The sequence below is a fragment of the Malaclemys terrapin genome, chromosome 12, assembly GCF_027887155.1.
Source record: "Malaclemys terrapin pileata isolate rMalTer1 chromosome 12, rMalTer1.hap1, whole genome shotgun sequence".
Taxonomy (NCBI): domain Eukaryota; kingdom Metazoa; phylum Chordata; order Testudines; family Emydidae; genus Malaclemys; species Malaclemys terrapin.
In genome coordinates this window covers 16351645-16365039 of record NC_071516.1, presented here as the reverse complement: position 1 = coordinate 16365039, position 13395 = coordinate 16351645, and the positions used below count along the sequence as shown (strand labels likewise).

The window sequence follows — 13395 nt, the reverse complement described above, 5'->3', positions numbered from 1 at the left end:
AGCCCCTCCCACTGCTTGTGCGGTTACAGCTATGCCATTTTGAGCAGGCTGGTGCCATCAGAGTTAATGTGGGTACGTCTCCTCAAGCTGAAATTTACACCTCCTGCTTGAAGTGTAGACCTACCCTGACTTACTCACACAGTAAGTTATTAACTATGGCTCCCATTGGAAGTCAATGGAAAGGGTTTAGCTGATCGCCATATTTGGGGTCGGGAAGGAATTTTCCTCCAGGGCAGATTGGCAGAAGCCCTGGGTTTTTCTTGCCTTCCTCTGTAGCATGGGGCATGGGTCACTTGCTGGAGGATTCTCTGCACCTTGAAGTCTTTAAGCCATGATCGGAGGACTTCAATGGCTCAGACATAGGATAGGGGTTTGTTACAGGAGTGACTGGGTGAGATTCTGTAGCCTGCACTGTGCGGGACGTTGGACTAGACGATCGTAATAGTCCCTTCCGACCTTAAAGTCTATGAATCTATGACACCCCACCCCCACCCCCAAATAACTTCCTATGAAAGCTAGATTCAGTCCTAATGTTACAGATCAAATTCAAGGGACTTTCTATGCACACTTCATGAACACATTTGGTTACAAGCAAGCAAACCGCATTACCCTGTACATGTCACTGCATATGAAGGTGGAAAGTTAGACAGCAAAATACTTTTATAGAGGAAGTTGTGAGTTGTAGCTGCTGTTATGCATCTTCATCTAATTTTACATGTTATGTTCTAAGCCCAGGCCACCAGAGAGCCAACAGTTCAGAACAGCATGTTTTGGTACAGTATCCACCGCTTTGACTTTAGACAGAAGAGTCAGTTATTTGTCAGATGCTTGAGGAGTTCTCCTACCTCTGTGCATTCTTGGAGGTTCTTATAAAGTTCTACCAGGCTCTCTCTGGAGGCTTTGGTGGAGGGAGTCAAGGAGAAGGCATGTTTCATATTAGAGGCCCCATCTCGCAGCCTGCACTGGATGCAGTAAGTTTCATATAGTTCTTCTACCTTTAATAGGGAAAAAAAGAAGGGGAAAAAAAAAAAAAAGGACTATTTTACACCACTCGGGGGTCAGTTTCCAGTTTTAGTGAGTTGAGGGAAGTAACATTAACACGAGGAATTTTTGTTTGACATTTCCCCTTGTAAGAGAGCAGATCCCATCGTTCTAGCACTGACTCGTACCCCCTACTCTCATAAGAAGCCTTTTCAACAAAGTGGCTCCAAGATTTCAGATGGAGGGAAGAGTGGGTAAAGGATTAATCCCACCAGCTAAAGATTTTTTTGAGGTTTTGTACAGTACAAGAAAAGCATGCTAATGAGACGGTCCTACATAACCTTGAAACATGTCACTGTTAACGGTCTGTCCCAGGTTTAAGGCCAAACGCTTAAATAAAAGTTCATTTCCAGCCAGCACCAACAAAAAGTACTAACCCACCCCAGAACCTGAAAGCCTCTAATTAGTTGTTCTGCAGATAACCTTCTGTTGATCATTTCTAAGTTATGGGTAAATAATTTCTTGGGGGGTATTGTTTTTCTGCTGTTTTGGCTACACAGGCTTCCCTACCTCACATTGTTTAGTCTACCATGGACTCCAAAATCTGAGCAGAGAGCCATGTTTCTCCCAGCGCTACTTCAAAAGAGGTAGGGCACCAGGCTTTGGAAACCACCACCACAGATACAAGACAGAACAAGTAGCCCTAGAATTCTATCCAGCTCTCCAAGGTACTTAGTGTGGTAATGGGAACCTTGTATCTGAGGACCCTGAAATCTTTAATGCACTTCTCCTCACAACACCTATGAGACAGGGCAGTGCTATTATCTCCATTTTACCAATGGTAAACTGAGGTACAGCAAGGCTAAGTAACTTGCTTAAGGTCACACAAGAAGTTAGTGGCAGAAGAGGGAATTAAACCTCAGTCTCCCGGTCCTAGACTAGTGCCCTAACCACTGGGCCACCCTTCCCATCTCCAAGTCTACACTGAGGAGGCAACTCACAGAGTCAACAGGAGCATGTTGAGATGGATAAAGATGGGGCTGCTCTATTTGTTTAATCTCAAAGTGACTATATAGGGAGACCTATGGCACGGATGCTTCAGTGCTAACCCAGAGAAAGGCTTCTGCTTACTCAGGCTAACCAATCCCTTACCTATATACCAATCATGGTAAAATGGCCCTAAATGGATGGGTATGTAGGGTACATCATGGCTCTCAAGTGTGTATTTAGTGAGGGCATGACTCTGGATATGCCTGGTTTAAAACAGGTTCATTCTACTGTTATTAAGCCATGAGGCATGGAGGGTGAAAGGAGACATGGTTCAATTCGGGGGTGGACTAAGCAAATAGGGGGCAGTCACTGAATTCTGGGTTGAAAACACATACAGCTCCATGTATGTAAGAGATATTTTTGAGCCCTTCAAATCAGACAGGAAATTGGTAGAATCCATTAAATGCCACCACCTAGGCTTTCAGGAAGCAAAAACAAACAAAACAAAAACAACCACCCTTTGCAACTCCTCCCAACAGCACCTTTCTTGTGAGTAAGCTGGTAGGACATAGAAACTGGTTCTGCAGGCTGAGGTTGGGCTATGCCCAGGATTCAGTCTGAATAGAGCCATTCAACAAAAAACACCACACAACCCACACACCTATACACACCCTCTCCTTTTCTAATGGAAGCAGTTACATCTTTCAGAAGTCCCAATGTTATGCACAAACAAGCTATCATGAAAGTATTTTCTAATCAAAAATTTTATATAGCAGTGTAAATCTCCCATACACAGACTATAAATAGCCCTTACCTTGCTTATATGAAATTCCAGTTTTCTGATATACCTTTCAACAGAGCGGATTTGCTTTAGAGAGGGAAAGAAGGATTAAAAGCTATTTAAACAAACATTCACATAATACGGCATTAAATTATTCAGTGAGCATATAGTATCAGTACTTGCACTTCACTGTTCATTGCTTTCTGTGACCTGTCCTGTCCCTACCCCTCCAAAAGAATGAGTACTTACCTTATCCAGATCATAATAGAAAGCCTGAAAGACAAATATGACAAGTTGCCTGTGAATTCATTTGCACATATTGAAGACATTTCCACATCTGCTGCCAGAACAACTGCCCACGCTGCACCGAGTCTTTGTTTAGAGAGTTACAATGTTTGTAAGCAGCATTGTTCAATACAATGGGCAGACAGCAAGGCCATCATTTTCAAAAGTACCCTCTTAGTTTCAGTGTCTTGATTTTTGGGTGCCCAAACTGAGGGCACACAAAAGTATGATTTTTCAGAAATAGTAAGGATTTGAAAATTGGTCGAGGTGGGTGGGAGGTTTTCGAATCCTTTATCCAGCCTTGGAAGGTTACTTTGTGTTCCCAAGGACAGTCCCAATACAGAGTCTGAGGTGCTTTGTACAGCTTAGCACTACAAATAGCAAAGGTTTTGTTGGGATTTTTGTATGTTGCAGAATCAGAGTTGTTAGGACCTATTAATCAATGTTTCACCAGTTTTGCCTAATCTTTATTTCTCCTCAGTTTCTAGACACAGACAGGCACGTATATTACTTGCCACATAATAATCAGCAGTTAGCTACCGTCCCAAAAGGGAAGGAGTGCAATCCAGGGAACACAGCAGGATACTGAGAGTTAGGATTCCTGGGTTCTTTCCCCACATCTAGCCTTGACTTACTTGGTGAATTTAGCAAATAGGTATAATACTAGCCTCTCACTTTCAGCATTAACAAATGGAAAGCCCCTTTGAGTCCCAAAAGTAAGAGACAGTCGTTGTTTTTAAAACTCTGCTCTGTTTAAACCATCTAAGCGATTAATACGGAGAATTATCTTACCAGTCTCGAGTTCCTTTTTGTATCTTTGTGTCGAGCAGACAGATAATCCAACTCAGCCTGATGCACTTGGAGGTATTCACTGGAGAGGAAAAAAACTAAAGTGATATTTTCTTCTAGCATATGCAGTAGGATACCCCCAGGAACAGGTTTAAGAGGGCCAGGGGGAGGGAGAGAAGAGAGATTCTCTGCGCCCCCACCTCAAAAGTAGCCAGAGGTTGGGAAGGGCTGAGCTGGTGCAGCTGAAGGAACAGTTGGAAATGGAAAGGGGAGCCATGGCAGCTGGAAAAGAAGATGGGCTTCATGTGGGTTAGAAGCTGCTGCCCTCCTTCTTGCTACCTCTCATCCCCTCACGTGCCCTCCCAACTCCAAGAGCTTCATGTTCTGTTTCCCCCACACCGAGAACACAGCCAGAGCCTTATCGTTCTGAGGGATTTGTTTTAGACTAAGAGGAAACAAGAAACAGCAAAAGTGCAAGTGAATGGGCACAGCATGCAACTCACTGCGACAGCCGCCATCTTGGACAGGCTGCCCTGAGGCATTCAAAGGAGGAACAGGGGCCCAGGAGGCTCCTAATGCTGAAAAGTGCTGTACATAGGAAACAAAATAGTACGCCTCCTTACACCCACACTGTACATCTGTGTGCCCCTGCCCTCGCAGCAGGAGCCTCCCTGCATCGACTTTCTTCCCCTCAGGACAACCCTTTACCTGCATGAGCCACAATCCCTTCAGAGGAGCCCTCATGCCTGGGCCTGCTCCCATGTCTCACTCTCTCCTGCCACCTCCCCTTTTGCTTGGCCACCCACAGTGGGGAAATAAGAAGTGGGAGAGGGAGGTGTCTCCCAGCCTCTTTGGCTCCTCAGAAGGGGAAGGTGGCTTTGGGCCATGCTGCTGGCTTCCTGCTTAGCTTCCCAGCGGAGCACTGGGATAGGGAAGGTGGCGTTCTGGAGCTCCGTGCTCCTTGTTACCCTTGCCGCTGGAGCAGAAGCTGCCATTTGGGGAGGGAGGAGCTGCAGAGCTGACTGAGACCTGAGCAGCTCATTAGCCAGCTGTAGCTCACAAGGTCAAAGGGTTGAAACACTGAACACTTCAGTCCTCTGGGCTTGATTTTCAGCGGTGCTGAGCATCTGCCGCTCCAGCCAAAGTTAATGGGAGCAGTCAGCACTCAGTCAGCACCTCTTAAACATTCCCTTTGTTTATCTGAGCAGCTAGGGACTGAATGCTACCTTTGCTGTCCCCTAGAGCAGCCATTGGCTACTTCCTGATACTACCGTTGCTTTTCCACCCCAATTAAAAAGCAGGGGCCTTACCCTGCAAAGTGCCAATAACTGCTGAGCACTTGACTTCAATGAGCCCCATGGCAGCTCCCAGAAGACAAAACTCCTTCTAAGCTGATCCTCTTCCAACTTCATTTTAATTCAGAACAGACTTGAGTAAGTCTATTTTCCCCTCTTGTATTTAAAGAGCTGTAGCCAATCACCTTCTGGAAAATGCTGCTTTACAAGACACAGAACCTGAACAGCTTGATGTGTTTATATTAAGCAGCCTGCACTTTTCCAAAATTACTCTGTTGGTGTATTTTATGGTCTTACTATTATGAACACATTCCTGTTAATACACAAAAAGTGACTCTAGCATTCAATTTTCTGCTCTCCACACTTGCTGATAACAGCTCAATGCAGTGGTAGTCAGAGGTGGTTTTTTTTTTTTTTTTTTTTAATTAAAGTCATTTTAGGTTTCTGCAGCATTTTAAGATGCTCAGTTGGTGGGGAGGCACCCAGAAGGGTCATTAGACTTAAGGGCTAGTTGCTGTTACTATCTAAAAACAAAAAAAACATTCCAGCAAGAACAAATGGATTTAGTTTGAATCTGCTTAAAATTTGGCCTTTAAATTATTAGATGCAGCTGTTTTCTGCAGACAGCTTTAATTAGTTACTCAGTTCTGCAAGGAGCTTGCTCAGGAGTCTGTCTGTGTGATGTTCTTCACAGAATTGGGACCATAACTCTAATCCATCTGACAGTTTAGTGTCCCCAAGCCCTAATAAAATATTGGAGTCAAATCAATTTTTTTTTAGGTTTAGAATTTTTATTGTTAATTTAATTCCATTAACTAGACACTAGTGTAACTTTTTAAAAAAGTCTAAGACATTACAGTCTTTGAGGGAAACCAAGTGTGTTTTAACTATGTGAGACAATTAAGTAGTTGAGGTGTTTACATTTATGGTAAATAATTTCAGTACTTTTTTCATTATGTTCTTAGCTTAAAATCCCATGGTATTAAAATCCTGGAGATGCCAATGTTGTATTTGAAGGAGCTGCATGCCAGCATGGTTCCCACAGATTAGAAGCACTGAGAGGAATTATAAAGCCACACAAAGGTTAAGATGATTCCATTTACTCTTTGTCTACTCAGTGATGGCTAGGTACCTAATGAAGTTCCTAAAGCTCCATGCTAGACCCACGGACATCACGGAGTTTAACTATTACCATTAATAGAAGCAGGATAAAATCCTTGGCATGTGGGAGGATTTGGTCCCAAAAAATGTTTGCTACTAGGTAGTGTGTTTACTAAGGGCCCAATTCTGTATCTAACGAAGACAATAGGAGCTTTGCCATTGATTACAAGGGTTGCTGTATTGGACCATTAAGCTAGAGCAGGGGTTGGCAACCTTTCAGAAGTGATGTGCCGAGTCTTCATTTATTCACTCTAATTTAAGGTTTTGTATGCCAGTAATACATTTGAATATTTTTAGAAGGTCTCTTTCTATAAGTCTATAATATATAACTAAACTATTGTTGTATGTAAAGTAAATAAGGTTTTTAAAATGTTTAAGAAGCTTCATTTTAAATTAAATTAAAATGCAGAGCCCCTTGGACCAGTGGCCATGACCCGGGCAGTGTGAGTGCCACTGAAAATCACACGTGCCATAGGTTGCCTACCCCAGAGCTAGGAGTATAAGGAACAAAGTTTTGGCAGTAACAAAGACACTAAAGAAGTCAAATTCCAACAAATTAATACTTGAAAAGTCCTTACTTAAGTCCTTTCTTCAAAGCTTCAAAAATTTTCTTCACCTGCTGTGGTTTTGGATCCCAGATGACAGCCCCTCTCTGCAGGGAGGGATACATTTTGGAGGATTTCACAGACATTTTAGACCTCACTGAATTCCTGCTGAGAGACTTTCTGTAGGGAAGGGGGGGAAAAAAAATCAGCATCACCTCAGAGCTGGAAGAAAGTCTCACACATATAGCTACTACAATGATAGTTACAGAGCTGCTCCTGCAAACCTTTACTCAAAGGAGCAGTCTCATTGAAAACAGTGGGACTACTTAGGTGAGTAAGGGAAGCAGGATCAGGACCTGTATTAGATCCATAACAGAGAGTGGTTCAGGGTTTGTCTTTAACCCATCAAAGCCAAGAAATGGCTACAGCTCACTGGGATGAGAGGCCAAAGGAAGATAGAGAAGATTAAGTTATGAGTGTTAACTTAGAATTTCCTGGCTTCAAGGGAGACCACTAGGAATCAAGTATGTCTCTTCTGTTAAATTTATATTACACACACAATTCCCCATTATTTGGGGGAACCAGAAATAGATTTTTATGTACTGTGATTCACAGACTGCAGTTCAAACACTCAGTAATTAATCCTTGTGATTTGCTCACAAGATAACTTAAGCCCTGATCCTGTAAACACATTCATACAGGGTAGGTTTGTAGAACTGGGACCCAATTGTTATTATCCCAGTCTGTAAAATGGAGAAACTGAGGCAAAGTGTTTGTGTGTTACTCAAGGTCAGGAAAGAAGTTGGGGTCAGAGTCAGGATTAGATCTTGGGCACTGCTGTTCTCCAAGTTTCACTAATCCCCTGACAAATGGTCCACTCTCATCAACTAAAGGGATCATATACAAGATTAAAAGTACGTTAACAGACCAGTTCTGTGCTATTAGGCAGTCTAGCAAAGATATGTTATAAAAGGACTTCAGAAATAGCTACTGCTTGGCTGCTCTCAACACCTGTTTCAATATTCACTCATTTATATTTTTTGTCTGAAAGTTTCAAAACATGCCAGAAGTCTACCAGGCCCAGATTATAAACTAGGTTTTTGTTGTTGTTTTTAAATCAAGGTTTTTTTTTTTTTCCTAACCCAAACTGGCTTTCTATGACAGACACATTACATCTTTTTAAAGCAATTAAAAATCAAAATCAAATCACACTTAGCTCAGAAATCCTGTAAAAAGTCATTACATAATGGGCCTGCTGTTCAAATATGAAGAACAATAACACCTGTAGTCTTTAGTCATATACCTGTGATGGATAAGCCAAGCCCAGAATAGGCTTTGAAATCACTGCTGACACTTGTCTCCTGTTGATAGATTCCTGGCTGGTTTACCTCCCTCTTTATAACTTCATAAACCCTGATTATTTGTAGCCGGTTTGATTAATTCCCCCTTCTATTTGCTTTTAACTCCTTCCTTTAAACCAAGCCTTTATTTGACAAAGTTAATCTAGGGAAATTCCCCACTCCTGACATCTATTCAGATTGTGTCATTGGGTTGAGTTGAGTTGAGTTGAGGCTCCCTCAGCTTTTGAGTGCTGAGTAAATCCTGGATTGGACACACCTGGGGAAATGACAAAAATCTGAATTCTAGAGGTAGCCCATGAATTATACAATGGGCCACCATAAAGAAGGTGTATGACACTCCAGGAGTGAGGAAGGATGGTCTGGGGATTGGTTCTAGCTGTGTCACAGGCTTGCTGTATGACCCTTGGGTAGGTCCTGCAGTTAGGTGCCTAAATACTTAAAAGGAGCTGAGCTTTCTGTGTCTTAATTTCCCCATTTTACAGTTGGGAATAACAATATTTATCTCCCTTGCAGGGTGTTGGGAAGGTAAGTAAATTAACATGCCTAAAGCATGTTGAGAGCTTCGGATAGAAGCTGCTGTAGAAATGCAACATATGGTCAGTGTATGCTCAGAAGGGAGTCTGCCTGTGATCTCCTACTGTGTCATTCTAAAGAGCTAGTGAGAGAGCTTGTGAAGGGAAAGGCAATAAGTAAATATGTTCACTTTGCTGGGGAAAGTCCTCGGGTGTTTCACCTAGCAGTGTCTTGCTCTTAACGCTTAGTATTGTCTCAAAATACTTTCATAAATGTCTGAATTCTCATCCTTGAGCAAAACTTTCCTCTATCGAAAGAGTTAAGAGGCAATGGGATTTTGCAAATAGGAAAAAAATGCATAAAGGCTGATTGTTTAGAAATGCTTTACAGCTGAAAGTAACAGAGCAATCTTAGGGGAAATCTAAACTTGCTTATTTGGAGCTTTCTTTGCCTGCTGGAGGTGATTTGGTTATAGAAACAGCTGTTCAACTCTTTTCCTGCTAGACTCCTTCCCTGTAAGAACTCCCACTATGTATGTCAAGCTCAAATCCGTTTATGTAATTTACTGTCTGTGTTTTTCTCGACAGTTTAGTTATCAGTGTGACTTTAGACATCTGACTTATGGTAGGACTATTATTATTCAGGTTCCATAATGAATTTCATGAATTCATGTGCAAAGACTTCCAGATTAGGTTACCAACCTGTGTCAGGTTCTCATTTCAACTCACAATTTTATAAACGCTGTGTTTGGTGACAAGGTTAATTAGTTTGTTCAGTGCTTTGAAAATACAAAGAACTGTATAAGAAGTGCCAGGTGCTTTACTGAGATACAAGCAGTTACTCAAGAATTGCTTTAAGAAGTGGAATACTTTTAGTGACATATTTTTTCAGCACTTCTATATGATTCAAATCAGTTCCCTTTGGTATTTTTCTGGCATACGTTGAAAGCCAGAGCTGATGATGATGATCTTCCATTTATATAGCATTATTATCCTAAAAACATTTCACAGATTATATAGGAATCACTTAAATCAGCACAGGAACACGAGCCACTCTTGGGTGGAAGTGGCAGCTATTTAATGCTACCTAGCAATGTTACCCAATAATTTAGAACAAGCAGTAAGGAAGATTACTGGGCCACGCTGCTGATAGGGTCCTGGGACTGAGAGAACTGGGTCTAGTCCCAGTTGTGCCGCTGAACTGCTGTGTGACAGTGGGCAGTTCCCTTGATCTTCTCTGTGCCTCTGCACACCCTTTGTCTGTCTCGTCTATTTCAGCTGCAAGAGACCTAGTCTGTCCCTATTATAATGGCATCCTGATCTCATCTGGGGCCTCTAGATGCCATTTAATATAAATAACTGCAGGAGGAATTTAGGTGCACTGAATGTAATTACCTCAGTTAGATTTTAACCAGGACCTAGAGCTAACACCCCTGTTCTACTGAAAAGTGCCATGAGATTTTTAAGGACTATAAGGAGTCGGGAAATTTTACATCGCCTCTCATAGACGGCATTGGCACAAGCATGCTAGTCACTACCACACTGCTGGGAGAGGGTTGTTGCTTCGGTACAGACTCAAAGCTTCAATAGGGGGGTTCTTCCCTCTAACACCAATGCTGCAAGCATTCAGTGTTCTATTTGGGATCCCATCCAAACATGGATCTGTCACAACCCTGCTTCTTGTGTGAGATGCGAGCAGCTCCCTTTTAATTCCCATGCATGTCCTTTTAAATCAGTATCTAGCAGCAAGTTCGCAAAATAGATTTTGCAGGTATTTCTTGGTAAGTACAATTTTGCCCTCAACACACCAGACCCATTTTAGGGGAATTCAGCTGTGCTCTTCCTGCCAGATGGAAGAATGATCCATACAGTCTGACCTGCTTTTGATTCTGCAGAAACATTGGTGTGACAATGATAACGATAAATAGTACTTTAGACGTATCTTTCATCCCATCAGTTTGCAGCCTAAAACTGATATGCAAACAACAAGCAAAGGTTGCTTCAATCACCACTGAAGTGCAGCCGTCTCTAGACCATGGTGAAGTAGCTGTTTAACTGTGCACAACAACAGACTCATCCATTTAGGTCAAAAAAAAAGTAAGGCACACCTTATGAAGGGAGGCTTTAGGTTGGCAAGAAGTGTTGACCTGTGTCTAATATCTGACTGCTCAGGATGCATGTATTTGTTTTCACTTTTTATTCTACTTACGCTAACTTTCTGCTTTGCACCGTGCTGAATCCAGCAAAGGAACAGCTCCTGCTGATTCCACCCCCGTCGCTGGGAGAGACAAATGTCAATTTCACTGACATGACTGGTCAGGAAGTCTGTGGCCTCCTGAAATAAACAGGAAAAACAGATGAGTCTAAACCTGCTTGGCAGTTCAGGTTGAGCCAGTGCTGGACTGCAGGGAGGAGAAACCACTGAGCAATGCAGCAGGCACTAGAGTTGCTATAAGAAAAGATTTGTCTGCTGAACACATTTTCTGTCACACAATACAATTAATAAACAACGGTGTCATCTGAAACACACTCACGCCTTCAGGTATTTGCTGATCTTTTTAGCAAACTCTAGACCTCATCGTATAAGAGGCCAAGCATCCTCAACCGCTGCAGAAGCCAGTGGGGCTGGAGGGCTCCCAGAATCTCATGCAGTACTTCCTACAATTTGCAACAGCCCTACTGTCGAAGAAGGAGGTTGATGCAACCCATGTACTCCCAAGTCAGTCTGGGATACCAGAACAGGACTCGGGCCCCAGCCCTGCAATCAGGGACATGAAAACAGAGCCCTACATCCATACAGAGCCTCACAGAAGTCAATGGGGCACCACATGGATGAAGTGTGCGCGCGCACACACACACACACACACACACACACACGTGGATCTAATGGCAGGATCGGAGCCCTCGTTTGTGGTGCTTGAGCCCATGGCAGAACCTCTTCTTCCATCAGTAAAACTCAGGCTCATTCTCCCCTTCTGGCGAGTTTAATTTCCCTGGGATCCCTCACTTCTGTTTCCCATCAGTCATACTCTTTTGTTTCCTGGAGAATTATGTTCTCCACTGTATATGTATAGAATTCATACTGTAATACAAGTAACAGACACATCCACAAAACAGCTGTAGAAAATCATCCTAGGCAGTTAATATACAGAAGAATTCCCCTCCCGCCCCCCACAGGCTGGTGTAATGTAAACACCATAGCTAGCAGCTTTGCTTTCTTTTTTTAATGGGGCCATGAAGAGGGCCAAACCCTGACATCTTCTCTCCGTTCTTACTCTCTCCTTACTTAGGCAAAACTCCCATTGAGGTCAGTGGGGAATTTTTGCTTGAGTAAAAATGCATCCCTTTCTGCAGAAATATTCACAGGAGAGGAGAACGCCTCATGGATTTGTGACCAAATTACTCCATGGGGGAGAGGTATGTGCCTTGCACGGTGGAATGAGTTCCAGAGCCAAGATCCCTGGAGCTCAGTGTGCCTCTGCTCTGGCTCTCGCCTCAGTAGCATGGCTTTAATTAATAGCACAGCAATCTTGGAGTCCAGAGAGCAGGGTTCTATTCTTGGCTCTACCCAGTGACTTGCTGTGCAAATGCAGGCATGGTACCAACCTCCCTGTACCTCAGTTTCCCAATGGATGAGGAGGATGACACTTCTCCTCCTATGTAAAGCACTTGCGCTTCCCAGGAGGAATGAGAGATTTTGAACTTATCTCCTGAATTCAAGGCTAAGCTAAGGGTCTTCCCACTATAAGGCCTCTAAGTATTATTATCTGCAGCAATAGTAACTATATAAATAGTTCGCATAACGATGCCCGTGTATATTTTTCCATCTGATCATTTGAACCTGAATGAGAAGTGACCATTTTACCTGCAGCTTTTCAGGTAATTGTTGCCTCTACTTGAGTTCTACGACTTCTAGATCCCTGCATGTTTCACTGGCTTGTCCAGGCTTTGGGGAGTTCACGAGTAAGCCAATGGAAAGCAGTTGAAAGGTGTTAGAACAAGATCCAACAGTCAGGCAGTGGGGCCAAACACCATCTACTTTGCAACAGCCACTCAAGACAAAAGGGCCTGCGCACTAAGTATCTTTTCTCTTAGTACATTTAGCGCCACAAGATCTCAAAGGGTCTGATGCAACTCCTAGTGAAGTCAATGGAAACCCTCCCACGTGGCCCTGTTAGGTGTGCCCCAATCACATTTTAATCAGACAGCACGGGGCTTTTAGTTTCTTTGGCTGTGAATGGGCGTCTGGTGGCCATCACTGTGTTTAAGATTGCATTACAGCTTTCATTCTTGCCTGCAGTTTTCAGAAGCTCATAACTCTTTGAACAACCACCCCATTATCGTGATCATTGGGCTGAAATAAACATGCAACTTACTGAAAAATGTCATTGCCTAGCAAGTCATTAGAGGAAGAAACAAAAGGAATGGCTTTGTGGTTATTGCCTGCATACCCCATGAAAGCTGGACTGGAGTCCTGGGTCCAGTCTTCCACTCCTTGGGGTTGGGAGTCTGACAGTGGGGTGGAGGAGTGGAGGAGAACCTTGCCTTATTTTATTTACTCCTCAAGCCGGTTTGGTAATGGACATTGAAGAGCTCTTAAAGGGAGATTTGCAGACTTTGAGGGAGGGGGTAATACACCACAGACAAAAGGAGGGAGGCTTGTGGGGGTTGGAAGATTGTGAGAGGCCCCATGCA

At 43.1% G+C, this 13395-nt stretch overlaps 1 protein-coding gene across 3 annotated transcripts in view; it reads right to left on the bottom strand.

Moving 5' to 3' along the window:
* RIPOR3 (RIPOR family member 3) overlaps positions 1 to 13395 on the bottom strand; it is a 70304-nt gene that overhangs the window by 33872 nt on the left and 23037 nt on the right. For all 3 annotated transcript variants that reach the window (XM_054045296.1, XM_054045297.1, XM_054045298.1), the window contains exons 2-7: positions 10910 to 11035; positions 6861 to 7007; positions 3830 to 3908; positions 3002 to 3025; positions 2786 to 2839; positions 846 to 995 (exon numbers count right to left, since the gene is read on the bottom strand). In XM_054045296.1, coding sequence (XP_053901271.1) covers positions 846 to 995; positions 2786 to 2839; positions 3002 to 3025; positions 3830 to 3908; positions 6861 to 7007; positions 10910 to 11010 — 555 coding nt within the window. In that variant the 5' untranslated portion in view covers positions 11011 to 11035. The remainder of the gene's footprint in view (positions 1 to 845; positions 996 to 2785; positions 2840 to 3001; positions 3026 to 3829; positions 3909 to 6860; positions 7008 to 10909; positions 11036 to 13395) is intronic.